This window comes from Sturnira hondurensis, unplaced genomic scaffold (assembly GCF_014824575.4).
Source record: "Sturnira hondurensis isolate 20B ecotype Veracruz unplaced genomic scaffold, ASM1482457v3 Scaffold0010448, whole genome shotgun sequence".
NCBI lineage: Eukaryota > Metazoa > Chordata > Mammalia > Chiroptera > Phyllostomidae > Sturnira > Sturnira hondurensis.
Window position 1 is genome coordinate 2,573,319 of NW_028083079.1, and position 20,548 is coordinate 2,593,866.

Genomic DNA, 20,548 nt, shown 5'->3' on the forward strand with positions numbered 1-20,548 from the left:
CTTGGCCAACCCACCTGAAGATAAATCAGTGCGATTATGGCTTTCAACGCCAGTCAGAAACCTGGTCCAAATTATCCATAAGATTTAACTAAACTTTTCAACTGCCATTGGCAAGACTGTAAAACGTCCTGGCTAGAGCTGGTCTTTCAGTTCAGGAGTCCAAAATCACTTGTATAACTCAAGGTCAGCCTCATTGCCAGTGAGAAGGCTAAATGGGAGTTTGGAAGCTCTTGACTTTCCCATTTGTCTTTCTGCATTTTGCCAAGAGAACTCCTAAATGGAGGGAATGAGAGAAGCTTATGCACCTGACCCAGAAGCACGGGGGTCAGGCTTGGCTGCCCGAACACCTTTTTCCATCTGAGAAATGTGAGTGATGTTCTTTACTCCATAGGATAGCTAGGATACATTCTTTCATTCATTTATGAATTCATCACACATTTATTGAGTGCCTTTTATGTATCCGTCCATGTCAGGCACCGAGGATGGCAGATCTGTGGTACTTGGGACAATTCCTGTCCTTTGGAAAGTGACTGAGAAATATTGATTTTGTAGCTATGAAAAATAATAATGTAGTTATTATTCACAAGCAGAGAACTCCCTGTTCCAGAAAGAGAACAAGCAAAAAGTTGAGAAACATTGAGGAAACAGCCATAAAAGGCATTCTATTAAATAGCATGATTCAATACATGTATTTCAATATTTTTCTCCTTCAACTTACCTGGCTCTTTCTTGAACTTCTGAACTCCCAGGACCTCTGAAGTCTTGTCTTCTTCCAGTTTTCCTTGCCCTTCCTGGCTGGCCACCCCTACACAGACCTTCCTCTGCCCATCCTTTCAGTATGAGCCCTTTCCTGAATTCCATAATGGGCCCTTCCCGGCCCATGCTCTTTCCCTGAGCCCATCATTTAAAACCCAAGGTTCCCAAACCCCTGTGTTCAGTCCAGGGCCTTTCCCATCCTCTCTGGACTTGTTCTTCTAGTTAGTCTCCGGGATGCCCACAGGTAGTCAGAGCAGGAAGTCTGACACAAGACTTACCATTCCCCACTCCCCCAGACGGCTGTAACTCCTGTTTTTCTCAACCTCGATGGGTGGCGCCACTAAGCCCACCAGACACAGGAGAAGCTTGGGAAACATCCTTAACTCTTCCGTCTCTGTCATTCTCCACTTCACTTGGACAACGTTTCCCTCCCAAATCAGTCTCTCCTCTCTCTCCCTACCTTTGCTGCTCTGAGCTCACTTCCCCATTTCAGCTCCTGCCCGGACTATTATTGCAGGGGAAGTTGAACAGGCTATGGTTCCCCATCTTTGCTTGCCCCTCCAGTGGAGTCACAACAAGCTTCATGACATGCAGTGTCACTGGGTCTCTCTCCCTTGGAAAGTGTAAGGTGGCTCCACATTGCCCTGGAGATAAATCTAAATTCCTTACTATGGCACCGAGGCTGGTGCGGTCCGATCAAGGCAGGCGCACCTTACACTTCAGAATCTTCTGGGCTTTACACCTATGACCCTGCTTGGAGCTTGCTGTCCCTGCTGCCCGAGTTCCCCTTCCTGGGATGCATCCCCACCAGTTCCTCCTCCACAGAGATTCAGCCCAGTTACCTCCTAAAGGAAGCCTTCCAGTTCTGAGTGAGATTGACTTGGGGGCGGGGGCGGGCCCCTCCTCTGTGTTCCCGCAGCATGTTGAACCTCAGAGCCAGTCATTTTCCTCCTCGCCCCTCTCACTAGACTGAGCTCCTGGCGTGCTGAGACCCAGTCTAAGTCATCTGACTCCCGGGGTTTTGTCCAGGACCTGGTAAATAATTTGTGGCTCAATAAATACAGACTATGAGTGAAGGAAGGCTATATTTCTAAAGGGGTGTTTCTTAAGGGTAATGTCCTTCCATTTTTTCAGGCAACACAGTAAAGTTGAGCCTTGTTGGTCTTTAGAGTCAGAGGAGCCTTGGTTTGAATCACGCCCTTTCCACCCTTCAGCTGTCATCTCAGACCAGTGCCCCAGGGCTGGTGGCAGCTGACGGTGCTGGTTTCACGCACAGGCTCACAGGCTTCTGAGCTGGGCTGCTGGTGTTCAAACCCCCATGCTGCCACAAAGTGGGGTGGGGGCTACTCTAGTCTGATTTGACCTTCCTGTTAAGGGGAAACCGGCTCGAATGGTAACGTCCCCCTCTCTCTCAATGCTGACTGTGGTCACAACTCTTTGACATGGTCCAAATGTTTTACAACATTAGAAGAAGAGGTGGGTAGAACCAATGATGCTGGTTGTTACTTAAATCACCCCACAGAACTCTCTGATAACCCCAAATTCAGCTGCTTTCAACATGAAGTCCTGGTCCCAGCCAGCTTCCTCTGGGGGGAAGAGCCTAATTAACTACTAGCTAGAAAGGAAGGCAGGTAGGCCACCCCCCAGGCAGAGAATTCAAAAGGAAGTGGATAACTGTGTAAATAACACTGCTTTAAGGGGCATTTAAGCCACTGCTCTTTGTTAAGGAAATTGATGGTTTTGTAAGTACTGCCTCTGAAGGGAGTACTTGAGCCCAAGGTTCCCCAGCTCCCCTAGTCGATGCTCTAATGGACTGTAGGCCTGGAGGCTGGGCCCCTGCCTGTTCAATCACTTGCCAACAAAAACTCGGATTCCACTTTGACAAAATGAAAAGCGTTTTGCAGGAACATAAGTTACCGAGCCTGTGCGGTTTAACTGGCACAGGGGAGCAGAGACCGATGGCTTCCTTTAGGGAAAGGGAGACGCCTGATCTTTTACAGAACCTTTGTTCACACTAGGCACTGAGCTAGGCCTTTTCTACACGGCTTCTCATTTCATCTCCTAACATCTGGGGAGACCGTCACTACTCTCCCAGCTTGCCGAGGAGCCCACTGGGTAGAGATGAAGGGAGCCACTCGCTGACATCCAGCGGATTTGAGGAGAGCAGGGATGTGACCACGTCTCCATCAGACCCCTGAACCCCCAAGTACCACAGCACTGCAGGGCATCTCAGAGAGGACCAGATCGGATGTTTCATTAGATTCCCCACCCCCAGCCCCCGGTATCCACATCTCCACCCAAAAGGTATGAACAGGCAGCGTGGGTGGATGGAAGAGACTGGATTTGGGAATCAAACTGATGGGGATTTTATTTTGGCTTTATTAACCTCTTTAAATATCACTTTCTGTGTCTGTCAAATGGGGATAACAACACCAAACCCACAGAGTTTTTGCAAGATGAAATGATAGGACATATTTGAAAGCATTTCCCATGGTGCCTAATATGGACCACATCATCCAGTTATTCATTTAGAAGATATACTTATTACACGGGAGCCATAATTTTAATAGGGGAATTAGATGATGCTTTGGGAAAACACAGAAAGGTGCAGCTAGCCCTTTTGGGGTGGATTGCCAGAGAGATTTTCCAGAGGAGTGCCTGGTTAAAACTATGGATAAAAGATGAACAGAGACTCCTCTCAAGAAAAGCTGGGCTGGGAATTTGGGGGAAGCGTCTGCAGAGATGGGGAGGTGAGAGGGAATATGGCGGCCTGGCCCGGAGGTGGACACAGTTCCAGCCTGTCTGGAGCTGAGACTGAACTGCCTCAGCGAAAGCAAGGGCAGGCTGCAGAGGCAGGCAGGGACCCATTGTCATTGAGCCTCTGTCAACAAATGCTGAATGAAGAACTCTTCTCTTCTGCGTTATTCAGACCAATTCCATTTTTCAGAGCAACGGTAGTTTGTTAGAAGAGTTTTGTACCATGTCCTCTCTGAGCTTCTCTTCTTTAGGCTAAGCATCCCCATGCCCGTGTGGACATTGCATCGCGATGGTGCCCATTGGGGCCCCAAAGGTCATCAGCGCCTTAGAATTGGTCTGCCCAGCCATCTCCAGGACAAGGGGACACTCTAACCTCTGTTCTGTCACCTACAGTCAGTGACGCAGTCTGTAATCTCATACTCTTGTTTGGGCAAATACCTTCTCTGTTTGGTGCAAACTGATTAGAGAGCGACCACAATCCTTAGAAATTTTTTTGACTATGAATAGTTATGGTCACCCTTATCATCTCTGATCAAAATACAGTGGTTCTGATAGGTATCTACTGTTCCAAGTCAACTCTTAAGATTTAGGACCAATTTTTCCCTCCTTTCTCCTTTTTTCCCTTCCTTTCTCTTTTTCTTCCTGCTTTCCTTCCTTCCCCTTCTTCATTTCTTACTGAGAAGAGAGAGACATAGGCTCACATTTCTGTAAGAACAAAATACAGTTTAACAGCCCACATCGAAGAGCACATAGATTCAAATGAATATAAAATCCTCCCCCGAGGACAGAACAGCAGCCCATTCGTTGCGTGAGACAAAGAAGACTCGCCTGAGTGCTGTGCAGCCGTGTCTGGGGACTGGACTCCTGCTCTTCAGAGCATTGCAGCGTGTGCCACCGACGCGGAGATGGAGGGAGGACACTGTGGCTTGAGTGCCTCATCCTTTGGACTTACCTGAATTATGTGCCAAGAGGACAGACAGTCTTCCTGGTGGGCCATGCTGATCAGAGCTCAGGGTTGGGAAGGATCCATTTTGACACGAGTTTCTTGTATTAGGAACCCTTTCGAGAACCCGCCACACTGCCGTCACCTTAATCACAACCAGCCGTGCCAGACAGGCAACTGGCTTGGTTTTCACATGGTGCCCTGATTCATCCTGGATTCCTTGGCTACTCTTTTTTTTTAATATATATTTTTTATTTATCTTTAGAGGGGAAGGGAAGGAGAGAAGGAGAGAAGTATCAGTGTATGGTTGCTTCTTGTGAGTCCCCTGCTGGGAACTGGCCTGCAACCCAGGCATGTGCCCTGACTGGGAATGGAACCTCGATCGTGTGGTTCGCAGGCCCGCGCTCAATCCACTGAGCTACACCAGCCAGGGCTCCTTGGCTACTCTTAACGTAGCACCCATTTGTCAAAAAGTCTCTCTTCTCTGGAAACTTAACAGATGTCTAAGCAGGAGGGCGGGCGGCTTGTTTTTACTGAACTGAAGAATAGATACACACATGCATATCCACTGACTTACTTGAAGGCACTGTTTTTCTTTAAGCTCACATGCATGTATTTTACACGGACCAATTCCTATTTGATACTGCATATTTCCAATATTTATAAAATGAGTCTCATGTAGTCAGCCAAAACCTTTGCCCTATAGTCATTGACTGTGCAGCATTCAACGAGTGACTTAACCCTTTCTGAATCTTAGTTGTGATATTTGCAAAGTGAAGCATGAGCATCAGATAATTCCTAAAACCCTTGTGGCGCTAGACCTTCATTTATTCACTCACTCAACAAATGTTTTCTGACCATCTTCTATGTCTTGGAATCGAAATGTAGTAGTGAGTAAAACAGACTCAGCGTCAGCTCTCATGGAGCTGTTATTTTATTTTAGAATGCAGTGCTCAAACAAACTTTCGAAGGAGCAGTATAATGCTATGTAAAAAAATAAAATAGACCAGTGATGGGGAGAGGGAGACAACAGTGAGAACAGTGTGGTTAGAAGAGGTCTCACCAGGCAGGTGAGGGTTGAGCTGACACTGAACAGTGAGTTGAAAAAGCTATTTCATGATTTGGGAAATGAGTTCTAGATTGTAGCTGTGATAAAAATATGTGAAAAACAACAGTGTGTTTGAGTTTGTTCCATAACATTATTTCACTTGATCCTTCCAGCTGCTTTCCAAAATGGGTAGGAAAAGTAATTTTGTCATGTTTTTAATAGACAAAGCAATGGAGCCCAGAGTGGTGATGGTGTGTGTTGCCCAGTAACAAAGAGTAAGTTAGCGACGGGGCTGAGCTGCAAATTTTGTTTCCCTGCCCCTTACTCCATTTACTTTTCTTTATAGTTCTATAAAGTTCTATGTTTTTCAGAATGGTGCCATCTGCACCCTTCTCTGTCTTTATTTTGCTGATCAGGCTTTCACATCTCCAGACTGGGAAAAAAAGAAAAGCTAGTTTAATGATTAAAGGGAAAAATATATCAAGAATCAAATATGGTTTAGAGTGAATTAATTGAAGGAGATCATAAAGCTACCAGATTTAACTCCCAGTCTACAGAAGGGGAAATTGCAGCGCAATTCCCTTCCCTTTCCTCCCCTCCCTTCCCCTCCCCTCCCTTCCCCTCCCCTCCCTTTTCTTTTTCTCTCTCTCTCTCTTTCTTTCTCTCTCTCTCTCTTCCCTCCCTTCCTTCCTTCCTCCTTCCTCCTTCCTCCTTCCTTCTTCCTTCCTTCCTTCCTTCTTCTTTCCTTCTCTCCCTCTCTCTCTCCCTCTCTCTCTATTTACATATTCATTTATTTGAGGGGTAAGATCATATTAAAACCACTGACTCTCTGTGGTTTGCTATCTTTTATCACTCTCATTGTCACTTTTGTATGCTCTTCTGCATACGAATGATTCAGATTGTTTTTATTATTAGCTTACATTACCCAAGACAAATCTCATTTTATTTCCTGCTCATTCTTTTAAAGGCTTTCTCATCCTAGGTATTACTCTCCATCCTGTCCATGCTCAGAACGCCTGTCTTATTCTGTGGCCACTATAGAATTCATTATGGTGCTGAATTTCACCCCCTCCCCACTATCAGGAGACAGTATCTGAGCCCAAGAGAGACCCAGCTAAAAACCTATCAGGGCTTTGAACATTTTTTTCTATTGAATCTATTGTCATTTATTAGGATCACTATCTTTGCTTACAATCTTTTAGGCCATTCAAATAACTATACTAAATTCAAGGTGATATCAATGTATTTTCGGGTTCTAATTCATAAAATCATCAAATCTCTTTATTAAATTTCAGTCTAGTATGCACCATATTTTAAGCTAGATATTTCATTTCTTTGCAAATTTGGTTAAGAGAGAAAATAAAACAATATTTAGGACAGATGGTGAGTCACAATGTCTCACAGGAAAAAATATTATGGGGTGGTTTAGATAGAATTGGATTTCTTCCCACTAATATGTACTTGAATTTGCAATGTGATCTCATTCTAATTAATATTTTCATTGAAAAATTTCTATAGTACAGTCTGCTGAAACAGATTCAAATCAGGTTGAAGACATCTTCAATACAGTGAATGGCAGGCCCTGAAACTCCAAAAGAATTTTGTCAAGTCATTCTTCACTGAGTATGGGATTTACTGCTGTGAGATTAACATTGTCCTAAGCTTTAGGGGTGTAATAGAGGCCAGCCCAGAAATAACTCCCAATCCAAGAGCTGTACGCATTTATTTATTTATTTATTTATTCGTAAACATCAGTCCCATTACGGCAAGGCAATTTTCTTGATCCTAAAGAAGGAGGTGCCCTTTCAGACATGTTTCCATAAGACCTAGGTCATATTGGGAGAGGAAACAATCATAAATAAAAATTTATTTGTAGGCTGTGCATAATACTGTGAAGGAAATAAAATATGAGGGTACACTGCTTTCTGAGGGGGGCAGGGAATGGGATATGTGCTTACTGTGTAAGTAGACAGGGTTCTTCTTTGAGGAAGTAATGTTTGAACTGAGCCATGAATGATGAAAAGGAAAAGACTGAGAGAAAACCCAAGGAAAAAGTATTCCAGCTAAGCATGTGCAAGTTCCTGAAGCAATAACAAGTGATGGCTTGTTGAATAAAATAAAGACTCCTGGCTGCATAGAGCAAATTTCTAAAAAAGCAAATTTCTCCCGAAAGGGAAGGGAACTGAGTTGAGTTCCCTCATGCCAGGAGAAGGTGGGCTGAGATGGAGAAACCAAGCTGCCCAGTGCAATCCCACCGTACACCAGTCACCACTTGTGTCGCAACGACTTTCCTTTTGCTCTAACACCCAATGTGGAAAAAAATAAAAAATAAAAAAAAATTCAAAGAGTGAAGTGTTTCAACTATATACATCAGAGGTGCCAAGTTTTAGTCATTTGTTCATTCAGCTGATACTTATTGAGAGTCTGATAGGTTTTCCCAGTACCCCTCCCAATGGGATGTATTATCATCGGTGTTACCTAGCTACTACATGGAAGGCAGATGGCAAGGTGCTCGTTGGACTTTAGATTCTTTTCAACTCCACCCACTTGGCTGCCAGCATAAAGCATTCCAGAAGCACCAAGTAAATGGACGTAATGAAAACAGGAAGGCCAGTTTTGTTATTCTGTTTTGTTGCCACTGTCTTTGTTTTTCCTGGCCACACATTTGTATTCCATTCCTCACCATGTTCCCTTCAGTGCGTGCGGCATGACAGTAGAGAGGGACAGAGAAGTCCCCAGATAAAGACTGGCAGATGGAGCTGTAGGGCCCCTGGGATTCTACAAGAGAAACTGAATAGCAGAGCCGAAGGATGTTATTCAAAAAGAGGGACTCAGAATAACTTTGTCAGCAAAATCTTCAGGCAGAACCCAGGTTCCCTCCCCCTCCTCTCTCTTTTTCTCCTTCTCTGTAGCTCTATCTCCTATCTCTTTTTTAACTCTGTCCCTACCAATCTATCTTTATATCGACTATCTATCTGTTTAGGTACCTATTTACCCAACTATATCTACCTCTCTCCTCCTTGCCCAGGTTCCACTGACTGCAGACAGACAGATACATTAAGGTCTTAATCATAAGCAGGGAAGAAATTAGCCTTCATGAGGACTCAACTCTAGCCCCAATTCCTGACACCCTGAGGTCCCTTTGATGAGGGTGTAAATTAAGTCATCTCAGAGAATAGATCCTCTATGACCTTATAATCTTAGTCTACTTGTCTTCATAGTGGAAGAGGAGAAAGGTATTACCAAGCATCAGGCAACCCTGTAATCTTATCAGCACGAGGCTGTGCTTTCATTATTCTGTAGATACAACATGTGTGGGGGGGGGGGGGGCCCAGGGGGAACCTGANGGGGTGGGGGGGGGGGGGGCCAGGGGGAACCTCTCTGCTAGGTGTAAAAGGCCAGGCTTCTACTTCAGTTCTGCAGACGCCTGACTTCCAATGGCTCTTAGTGTTCCAGTAGATAAAATGCCGGGAGGGGGCCTGGCATTGTACACGCTATCTCAGGAAATCACTGTAAAACACGGGGTAAATATTATCATCTCCATGCTTATTTTTATTTATTTCTTTTGAATGAGGGACATGAGGCTCAGTGGCATTAGGTAACTTTATTTCAGCCCTACATAGCTTATACATTACAGAGTTAGGATTTGAAATTGGTTTTGCCCAATGCCCAAACCTGTGCTCTTTGAAATTCCCTTTATTGGTTTCTAAAGAGTAAAGTCTGGGTGGATGGCCGGTCACTGTTGGGTTTGGGGCTTCAGTTTTATTATATGTCAGTTGGCCACACTCACCAGGACGCTAGAGCTCCTGAGAAGTACTGAGCCTGTGTTCTTTCCATGTTGAAATCCAGGCAAGCTACTGGTCACTGGAGTCCTCAGCTGGCTCCAACTCATCCTTAAATAATTGAATTATAATGAATTGATTTATTCTGGCTCTTTCGATAGTGTTTCACTATGTAAACTGTTTGCAGAAATAAACAAGGGACTTTGGAGCTTGGAAGGGGCTCAACATTCTGCTGCCCCTGTATTCGGTGACTCCTGCAAACAGCATCCTAGAAATCCAAGCCTTACGACTATTCGACTGGGCTCTTCCTATTATGGGAAGTGCTTCTTGAAAGTGTTGCCAGTGAGTACTGACTTCACAAGCTGATTCAATTCAGTCCCTTAGAAAGAAGTTCACCTCTTAGAAGATAAAGGTCCTTGTTTTAGAAAGTGCAGAGCTTTCGTGTGTCCATTTTATGTGAGTTCTGTGGCTGTACCAACAGGTTGTCCTAGCTGGGGCATTCATTTCTGTATTCTGGATGGGGGGCCAGAGGCTGGGCAGGGGGGTAACTATGCAAAATTAATCAACTGTCATAAGGGACAAAAGTCAAATCTTGGTTGGAAATGGGGTTCCACTCCCTAATTCTGGAGTAAATATGGAAAGGATGTCTTAGATCAGGCAATGTCTTTAGGGTGACCACGTGTTCTGATTTGCCTGGGAAATCCAGCTTTTCCCAGGGTGTGTGCCTATTCCCTGCAGTAGTTTCTATAGAATCTCTTACTCTCAAAGTGCACTAGTGTGGATGATCAATTGTCTGGTCACCTAAGACACTGGACAGGGATAGATTTCAAGGAGCTCACAGTCTTTTAAAGGATGCACACCGTATAGTATGATATGTGTTAAGGTGGGGATCTTTATAAAACAGGGACCCGCATAGGAAGGGCTATATAACTTTGCCTAGAAGAGTTGGGAAATTAGCACAGAATACCTGATGTTTGAATTATTAAAATATAGGCAGGGTGATCTCTTCTGGCTGGCTCCATCTGGACTGCTCCTTGTATTATTCTGTGTTGAATTTCCAGGAAACCTGCACAGGTCCTTCCTACCTAGAAGGCATCTCAGTAGCTCTGTGCTTCCGTGGTGTTGGTCGTTGTAGCGAGTGAGAATCATTTCAACCAGCTGCCCCTTTCAGTTGCCCCAAGCAGAAGCTTTTGCTGTGATTTGAGTTACATGGGAGTTTGGTTGACCTTACCTGAAATTCCTAAAGTGTCTAACAAGCCCTTAGAACCTTGAGCATTAGGCAGGAAGGGGTGCTCATTGAACCCCCTTGTCTATAAAAATGATCATTGAGCCCAGAGAGGGAAACGTCGTGTGTAACGTAGCAGAGCGGTTTAGTTCCAGGGCTGGGACTGAAGCCACTGCCTCTCATGTACATAAATTCACTCCTCCTGTGAAATCGAAATCCTCCTGGAGTTAAGTAAACCTGTTTGCAGCTGCGGAATTCTGTGGAGTCGGATAACGTACCCAGAACTTGGAAAGTAAAAACCTGAGTTTGAAACCAGGACCCAGCATTAACACACTGTGTGACCTTGGGCAAATCGCTAGTGACAACGTGAGATCTGGTTTTCCTAATCTGAAAGACTAAAATTAAGATTAAAATAATAACACTTTCCTCACCAGGTTGCTGTGGGCTCACTTGAGGTAATGAAGGGGAAAGTGTTTGTGAGCCTTGTGTGTGTGTGTGTGTGTGTGTGTGTGTGTAAGGTAAAACACATGTGAGATCTACCCTCTTTAGCAAAATTTAGGGGCACAGTGCTGTATTATTAACTATATAAACACAGTGTTGTTCAGCAGATCTCTAGAACTTAATCATCTTGCATAACTGAGATTTTATACCCATTGAACAGTCATTCATTTCCCCTTCCACCCAGCCCCTGGCAAACGCCATTCTACTTGAATACTCCGCAGGTGTGACTATTTTATACATAACATACACGGGGAATCATAGAGTGTACATATGTCCTTTTGTGACTGGCTTATTTCACTTACTAGAAAGTCCTCCATGTTCACTCATATTGTCACAGATGGCAGGATTTTCATCTTTTTTAGAGGCTGAATAATAATGGATTGCAATGATCAGGGGCGGACTTAACAGTACTGATGGTTCTGCAGGTCTGATTCCACAGCTGCTGCTGATAGCTGAGACCAAAGGATAAACAGCTATCTGTTTATCTGTCTGTTCTCTCCCTCCCATGTCTCTCTGCTGCAGATGAACCCAGCCGGTGCTATTTCCACGATGGTGATGGGGTATGTGAGGAGTTCGAAGAAAAAACTAGCATCAAGGACTGTGGTGTCTACACGCCCCAGGGGTTCCTGGATCAGTGGGCATCCAATGCTTCAGTTTCCCATCAGGACCAGCAGTGCCCAGGCTGGGTCATCATTGGCCAGCCAGCAGCATCCCAGGTAAGACCCCAGCCATGGGTGGCACTTCCTGAAGATATTCTGAATCTCTGATCTGCCCCTCGGGGCTTCCCACCTCCAAGGCAGTGTCATTTGAAGGGTCGCTTGACCATCTCTGTAGCCAAATGTATAATTACAGGGCCTCATGGGTACTGCTTCTCAGGGATTAGACATGTTCTCAGGGAACATCCATATAGTAGGGGCCATGATTGTCCTCCTTTGTCCCTTCCTATTATAATTCCTATTTGGGGAAAAAATTCCAGTTTGGACATACCACTGGGATTCAATGGGGCATGAACACATTCTTGGCGGAGAGCCCCACATTTTGTGTGTGGGGTCTCAAGTTGTGTGCTCCTCAAACACCCTCTGCAAATTTGTTGTGTGGCCTTGGACCAGTCTTCCCATCTCTCTGGCCCCCATTTTTCCCCATCTTTAAATTAGAGAGTTGTTCAGCTTGATGATCTCCAAGGACCTTCCCAACTCTGTAAAGCTGTGACTCATTCCTCAGTCCCCTAACACACTATTTACGTCCCAGGGTTCTTCCCCAAAGGACTTGCGGCTTAGTTGAGGGAGTAGAGTTTGGGGGCCACCAGAGCCTCTGTGATTCTAGGGATGGCTGTGCTGTCCCCAGAGCCCCCTTTCCAATTATGCTGCTGAGAAAGCACCTGCCTTCTTCTGAGACTCCCGTTGCCCAGAGACACGATTCAGTGCTTCTGACCGCCTGGCCTTGTGGCCATCTCTGAGGCCAGCTTGCCTCCCGGACTTGTAGATGAGTCATTATTCTTAGCCATTTCTCTCTGATACTCTTTCCCTGACTCGGGGTCAGGGGGAATATGCCTGGTTTCTAAGTGAAAGAGAAATGTGATTCATCTGGGACCCAGTAAAAACTCATGGATGAGTTACAAGATGGGTACACATCATTTATAATGTTTACTTTATAATGTTTATCTGATCTTCTTTCGTTTGTCTATTTGCTGATGTTTACATTCATTACATTCTTTCCTCATTTGCATTTGTTTATGATTGCCTTGAGGAGGGTGGAAAGAAATGGGAACACAGTATTCCCTGATGCTTCTCATGTACAGCGCCAGCTGCTGAATGAATGAATGCATGCATGCATGCATGAATGAATGCTTAGGGTTCATCTTCCCCTGTGCCAACTCTGTGCTTGCTGAATTCATCTTGGGTCTTTGGTCAGTCCCAATTGCATGGACTCTAATAGTGTATCTGACTGCCCTATTTAGACTACTGGTTCTTCGATAACTGTTGTGAGTTTTATTCATCTCTGTCCCCTCACCTTCAAGCACAAGATCTAGATAAGACTAGATTCTCTCAGGAAATGTGTATTTAATTGGCTGTAGATTCACGTGTGCACACACAAGAACACACATGCTTACACAACGCTACATACAAATGGACAACACTAAGAGAAAATGTTCAAGGATCACGTCCCCATGACCGCCCAGGAAGGGCAGGGCTGGGTGGCAGTAGAGCCAAGAACTCCAAATTCAGCACTGGCATCCGTTCCTAGAAATGTTTTAGAAGCATCATTCAATCAACAGAATTATCAGCACACTCAGAATCTCGCACGCGCAGGAAGTGAGGTAGCAGCTGGGCTTAAAAATCGCCTGAAGGGTATTGTGAGAAATAGAGAGAAAGGCTGCTAATGTGAGGAAAGGAGAGAGAGACTCCTCCAGTCTTAGCGTTAGAAAGAGACGTCGTGGGGCAATTATTCCACTTGTGTAAGGAGTGGGGGCTGTCGGGAGTTATGGGCGATGATCTCTTCCTAAACAAAAATCCAATTTAAAAAAATCATTATGAATACTACAAAGAAGAGATGAGGAAACAAAATCACCCTATTGAATTATTCATTGCAACCAATTTTATTTTAATGAAATCGACTAGGTTCCATTACTCTGGGCTTGGACATAATTTCTGTTACAAGGAGACTTCAGCTGTAACTAAATTTGCCATAATGAGATCAACTCGCTGGAGAGTAGAGAATACAGGGTCGGGGAGGGGACGTGTGTGTGCAGGCTGGGTGCAGGGCCAGGCAGGGCAGCCTGGAGGGCTGCTGAACAGTCTCCCGAAGTCCCCATCGGAAAACAAATGCCCAGAAATCATTCACACTCTGCATCCCCACCATGCACACACACACACAGGTACACACCTGTACACACAGCCTGTGTAGCTGTAAGTGAGGCTCTTTTTGGAGTGGAAACAAGCTCCCTTCCGACAAACAGAGCCAAGAAGGACAAAGTACCACCGTGGCCCTCATTCCCTTGGGCAATGATACGAGGAAGCTAGGGGTTCATTTTCACCCTGTCACGGACCCCAGTGAAGAGGATCATGGCTTGAGAGAAGGAATTGGGAGGTACTTAGACACACCTTCCCCCGACACAATTAAACCCTATTCCTCCTCCTCCTTTCTTGCTCTCTCTCTGTCTCCATCTGTTTTACACATGCACACACATGTACATACACATACACATTCCTACAGGAATAAGCCCTGTAGGATCACTGTTGCAGAGAGGGGGAACCAAAGCAGAGACAAGAAAGTGAGGGTAGGGACCCAGTGGTTACCCAGATCCTCCATCCCCCACGCTGAACACTCAGATACATCTTATAGCCAATCCCCTGGTCACTTCTTCAAGCTAAGAATGATTACCTGCCTTGAGGAAACTGGAAGGTAGAGCGGCGTCCTCGAGGTCACACAGCCCATAAGTGGAAAATCTGGGATTAGACTGATCTTGTAGAAGATGACAGTGGACGCTCAGGAATATGTGGTCCTGTTCAAAAGTCGGAAGTAACTGAATTCCTGGAAAATACCACTGGGAGAAAATATCCCTGGGAAAAAATACCCCTGGTAAACGGACAGATTGTAATGCTGGTGTCCCTGTGCAGACCCCATGCTGGACCTGAATCCTCCTCTACCAGATGCGTGGTCACTGCCCATGTCTTTGCGTTCGGGCTGCTTCCATCCCCTGACTAGGTGGTCCTGTTGCCTGGGCCCCTCGTGATTACTAGGACTTCCGTGAACTTGGGCAGTGACGAAAGAACAACAGCCCCCACTTTCTCTTTACAAACCAGTTTTGTCCCATGCTGTCTCTCCCCGATGCTGTAGAAATGATACGTGCAGGTGCCTGTTGGAGTTCTGTGCCTAGTTCTGTGCCAGAGTCGATGGAAGAAACCAAAAAAGTGAAAGACCCAACCTCTGACCTTGTGGGTGCACAAGACTGCGGCGTGAGACGTCCGTGGAGAGGAGCAGCCCCGTCAGAGTCCGTGGGCAGGTTCCCACGTGGCCGCTGCAGAACAGCGCCACTCCCTGTGCTGTAGAAGTCTAGAAAACCCATTCAGACTTCCTTTTGTATTTTCTAAGGGCCCTCCACTTCTTACAGTTTCCGTCGTTCCTCATCCATTCTCTTCCAGCAAATCTGCAGATTTGGTTAGGGCCAAGTTACTCCGCCCTGAACATTTAGTCCCATATCCAACTGGTACACAATTGGGTATAGGACTTGTGTACCATTTGGGGGTGTGACTAAATGTTAGCAGAAGTTTCCAAACTTCCCACTTGTGCAAACTGGGCTGAACACCCTATAATAAGAGACATTCTTTGGATATTTTGGCCATGTACCTTCCTGGCCCAGAGGAATTCAGGAATTCCCTGAGGTAGAACAGAAATGGAAATGAACTCAAAGAATCACACTTTCTCTCGTCTGGGAGCCTCAGAAATGGACTGGTTTAAATGTGGCTTTACAAAGATCTCATCTTGTTGTCTCTCGGCTCCACATTTCAGATTTCTCTGGCCCTTTACACCAGGAGCTGCCAAATGAAATGCAGACACTCCCTCATCCTTCTCCCAACCCCCAGCATTCCCACCAAAGCCCATTTCCTCTTCTCCTAGCGCTACCTCCCTCCTCCTGTGATGTCCCCAGGAAGCTATGGAACCACTAAGACTATGAGGAATGTGCAGTGCTCTCCCAAGAATTAGGGACCTTCAGTCAACCAACCAATTTATTTAGTTAATCCTTTAACAGTAAAACTTAGACTAAGCATTTCCAGTAGTTTCAGGAGCAATGTACAGAAAACCTTTCTAAAGATGAGAACTGTCCACTGCAGGATGGAGGGCCTTGAGACAGAGAAAGCTCCCCAACAGGAGTTATTTAGCTGAGCTGGTGACTGTGCAGGACATTCCTACATTAGAGACCGAGGCATCTCTACTTCCTTTGTAATTGAGTCTCTGAGCTGATATTGCATCAGCCTGTTGGTGGGCACATCTGTTCTTTGACTCTTCATTTTGAGTCGCTTTACCCGTTTCTTGGCCTGTCTATAATACATTGTGCCTTTAGTAGAATACAAATCATAACTTGTCTTGTGTCAGCAGTTTTGCCTTAATTTATTTATTCATCTGATCAAACAGACATGTATTTGAATTTTACACTGAGATATGTGAGCAGGTAGAGATCATGGACGCAGATGGGTGAAGCCCTGTGGGTGGGGCTTGGCTCTCCTAGCTTCTTTTATTACTTGGGCATCTTGAGCAAGTGTGTACTCTGGGAAGCTAAGTGTCCTCCTCTGGAAAGAGGGAAGGACAGCACCTACCTGATGGAGATTAAGGAAGTAAATCAGAAAAAAAACCCACTTACCACTGGGTGTTTTGTTTCCCACTTATTGGGCAATGCCGAGATTAATTCCCTCTGTCATTTACGGTAGGCTCCCTTCCACACCCTTACCCCACAGCTGGCCGCCGTGACCCCCACAGTACAGAAACTCGGTCAACATTTGGTTGAGTTAAACCCAGTTGTGTTAGCAAATGTTTCCTACGGACTCAGGACTGTGCCAGGCATTCTGAGAAACTGAAGAGACGTTCTGGCCTTTTTGCTGCTCTCATAGAGCTTACTGTTTCACAGAAGGGTGTGTCCGTCCAGAAATCCCAGCCCAGACCCGAGAGTGTGAGGTTCAGAGGGAGTTACCCAGAGGAAGAAGCCACATTGCTATCAGCTCACTTGGCCAGCCGGGGTGAGAGCCAGCGTGCAGGGATGGAAAAGTCCTTTGCTCACTCTTACAAGGTCCTGGACAAATGATAAAGTAACATTTACCAACTTCCTCCAGGCTCTGCATCAATTTATTTTTTGAATCCTCCAAAAATGGCTGCAAAACTAGGAGTCGCTATTCTCACTTGATAGATGAGGACGGTAAGTCTCTGAGCTGAATGACTAGCTGTGGGGCTTAGCCTCCCAGGGATAGAGTCAGGATACAGGCCCCTGTGCTCACACAGGGCTGATGGGCTGGACCCGGTAGCTCCGCCCGCTTCAGTGACTGACGTGGGGGTGGAGGCTGGGGCTGCTGCCGTCCTTCACTGCTTTTTGTGTGGAGTGTGCATTCAGGGGGCACCAGGAAAGTGGGACACCCCCCTCTCAGATCTCTCCAGTATCTCCCCACTCATGCTGTCTAGGTCTCCACCTGCAAGCCCTCATTCTTTCAGGGTAAGTGTTGGCCTCCTCAGAAAGGCACTTAAAACAAGTGTGTGGAAATGTGGAAGAAACATAGGAAATGTTTCAAGTTGTCAACCCCTGAGTGTAAGAAAGCGTTCTTAGATTTTGCATGCATGCCTGATTATTTCTAGGGTATGGGAGGAAAGGGGAGAAAAGCACACAGAAGACCATTGTAGAGGGAAGAGGAAATTCTGTTCAGTTTACAGGTTTGTCACAAGCCATGTGCTATGCCCAGGGAATCTGAAGATGTCAATGTGTATGTCCTCCTTGATGGCCACCAAGTCTGAGCCAGAAGAGCAGGACTGTTTATCTATCATCTTCATCCTTGTGTCCAGAGGAAGGGAGCAGATACCCACTAGGTTCTCTGGGTGCAAGGGTAAGAAATCCTCCCAGAAGCACTTAACGATGCAGTCAGTGAGGGGACAGAGGAGCCTAAAGGAGGATGGGGAGATATTTCCTGTGGGAGGGGTTGCCAAGCTGGGACTAGAAGGATAAATTAGGGGACAGGAGAGGAGTGTGGATGGAAGAGCAAAGTCAAGGGGAGAGACAGACAGACAGAAAGAAAGAAAGAAACAGAAAAACACAGACACAGTGAAAGAAAGAGAGATGAGGGGCAGAGAGAAACAGAGAAAGAAGTGAGCAGAGAGGGGAGAGGCAGAAAGAGAGAGACACAGAGAAAAAGAAACACAAGAGATACAGAAACAGAAAAAAAGAGAGATGGGGGAGCAGAAATGGAGAGACAGACAGACAGACATTAAAAAAATGGCCACTACAAAACAGGAGAAAGTCTAGAGACATGAGCTAGACAGATAAATGGAGACATCCTTCAGATGCTTGAAATTTAGACTGTCTCCTGCATGTGATGGGGAGGTTTCGGAGCTTTTAAGCCGAGGGCTAAGAGGATCTGACACTCATTTGAAGAACAGGGAAGGCATCTAGGGAACACCCCCTGTCTGCCAGCCGGAGCAGTTGGAGGCCCCTTAGAGGACTGAGAAGTTTTACTTCCCCTCTCTCCTAATGAAGAAGCAGATGCATCTCAAGGAGATGCATCATCTCACCTGTGAAGCTTGGTCTTCCACTTACTTTCCTTTTACCACACCACCGGTATTACATTGACAAAGCCTCGCTCAGAAATCTTGCATGGGTAAGCAATTCTCCAGTGCTCTGGATGGCATTATTTGCACAGGGCAGAGAGAAATCTTGGATTCAGCACCCAGTGCTGAGGTTACTTGCGAGGGTTGTCCCTTCCCCACAAGTATCTTCGGCAAAGCAATGCAGCTCTTCTCACTGGTGCAATGGGACGGCATCTGCCCTCGGTGCAGAAAGGAGAGGCGAAGGGAACACGCTGAAATGCCAGAGAAGATTCCAAGCAGTTTTCTCAAATCCCCAAGGGATCCGCTTTCTCCTGGTGGTTTCTGAAATTTGTTTCCAGAGCACATGTGCAAGTCATCTAAGGAGACAGAACAGAAAGTCCCACGGCCCATTACAGCCTGTCTTCCTGGTGTGGAGCACCCCAAAATCCCTCCAGGACAGTGAAAAACAATAGTGCCTATATCAGAAAGGGGCCCCTGGGTCACTCTAACTGCCTTCAACTTGTCAGGGAGCCTGGGTTGGGAGAGGGATTTTAAACCTATCAATTTTTTCAGAATCCCAGCATCAGACTCTCCTCCTGGCTCTCTCATGTTTCCTCTCTCCCTCATTCATCCACTGACCTTGAAAACTTTGAGGGATGAAACTTTCAAAGAAAAAAATAAGATTGAGGATCAGATCAACCTGTTCTCAGTTCTAGGGTCCACTACTTCCTAGCTCTTTACTTTGGGCAAGGCTGGGACAGCTGAGCCAGAAATGTCATTTTCGTCCCAGTAGCAGCAGATGAGAAGTTTTTTTTTAAGAAACGCTTCTTTCTGCCGATGATGTTTTAGCAACTGAGTGATCCAATTAGCAATGATTAAGTTAGTTTACTTTTATTTGTATTATTATTATTATTTGATATTAATAGTTGAGTTTTTTTAAAGATTGTAGTTATTTTTAGAGAGAGGAGAAGGGAAGGAGAAACAGAGGGATAGAAATATCAATGTGTGGTTGCTTCTCACGTGCCCCTCCACTGGGGAGCTGGCCTGCAACTCAGGCATGTGCCCTGACTGGGAATCGAACCAGTGACCCTCTGATTCTTAGGCCTGTGCTCAATCTACTGCGCTATGCCAGCCAGGGCTGTATTATTCTTTTTAAGGAACACTCTTTTGGTCACAGAAATCTAAGCAGAGAGAGACTTTGAGGGTCGCTCGGCCTTACTTCACTTAATTAAAATTTGACAACTTCCCTAAACCTCTTCCTCTCCTGTCTGTTATGAGATAGTTGTTGATGTTTGGATTCAGAGTCAGTATATCCAAAGCATTGCTTTCAGCAGTGGGTGAAGGTTGAGATGAATAATTCAACCACTGCCCTCCAGCCGTCTGTCATGTGCATGGAGGAAAGGGGCCACTGACATATAGGTCCTCTAATAAGAAAAGACAGATGTCGGCCACCTGCTGTCCTACATGGACAAATGGAGTTAACCTTAGAGGGATGTCCATCCGGGGGAGGGAGAGCCTAAATAAAAGGCGGGGCCTAGCATTCCTCATCATGCAGCAAAAATGCGTTGCTGGAGTGGGAGAGGGGCCACGTGGAGCGCGGATGGCCCCCACCGCCCTCTCGCCCCCGGACTCCTGTTGTGCAGCCCAAGAACAAGCCAGGGTTTGCGGTTTGGGGCTGCTTCCCTGTCCCCCCGCGGGGAGCAGCCCCAGCCCTGGCAGCCCGCTCCAGGGCCCTCTGGGAAGATTCCTTGGCTGTGTCTTCCCTCTTCCGCATGCCTGACCGACTGCCATCGTACTGTCTTTGCTCTCCACGTCTTCTTCTCCTCCTCTTGAAGGTCCAGGACCAGACCCCTTCATCCCGTCCTGCCAGTCCCTTAGGACCCTTCTTCATTCTTTCCTTTGCTTCTCTTCTCTTTTTTAAATTATTGTTGTTTTAAGTGGAGGCACTGGTATGTAGCCAGCATGGCCTTTGCTGTATAATTTAGTTTCATGTTCTGTACCCAAGAAACATGTAAAAAATGTAAACAGCGTTCACTCTCTGAGGCTGGGAGGCCCTTAGGAAGCAGGAGTCAGTCGGGCTTGCTGAGCCGGCTGCTGTGCAGTGTTGAGTTCTGTCTCCAGAACCACATGCTCATTTCTCTGAGTCTGCAAGTAAACGTTCTCAAGCCAGGCCCAAAGGATGGGGTTCTGAGGGGAGTTGGGTTGGCTATGCATACAATTTTGTGTGTGTGTGTGTGTGTGTGTGTGTGTGTGTT

At 46.0% G+C, this 20,548-nt stretch overlaps 1 protein-coding gene across 1 annotated transcript in view; it reads left to right on the forward strand.

Annotated features, from left to right (window-relative positions):
• PAPPA (pappalysin 1) overlaps positions 1-20,548 on the forward strand; it is a 224,054-nt gene that overhangs the window by 117,409 nt on the left and 86,097 nt on the right. The window contains 1 exon segment of the mRNA XM_037059146.1: positions 11,535-11,728. Coding sequence (XP_036915041.1) covers positions 11,535-11,728 — 194 coding nt within the window.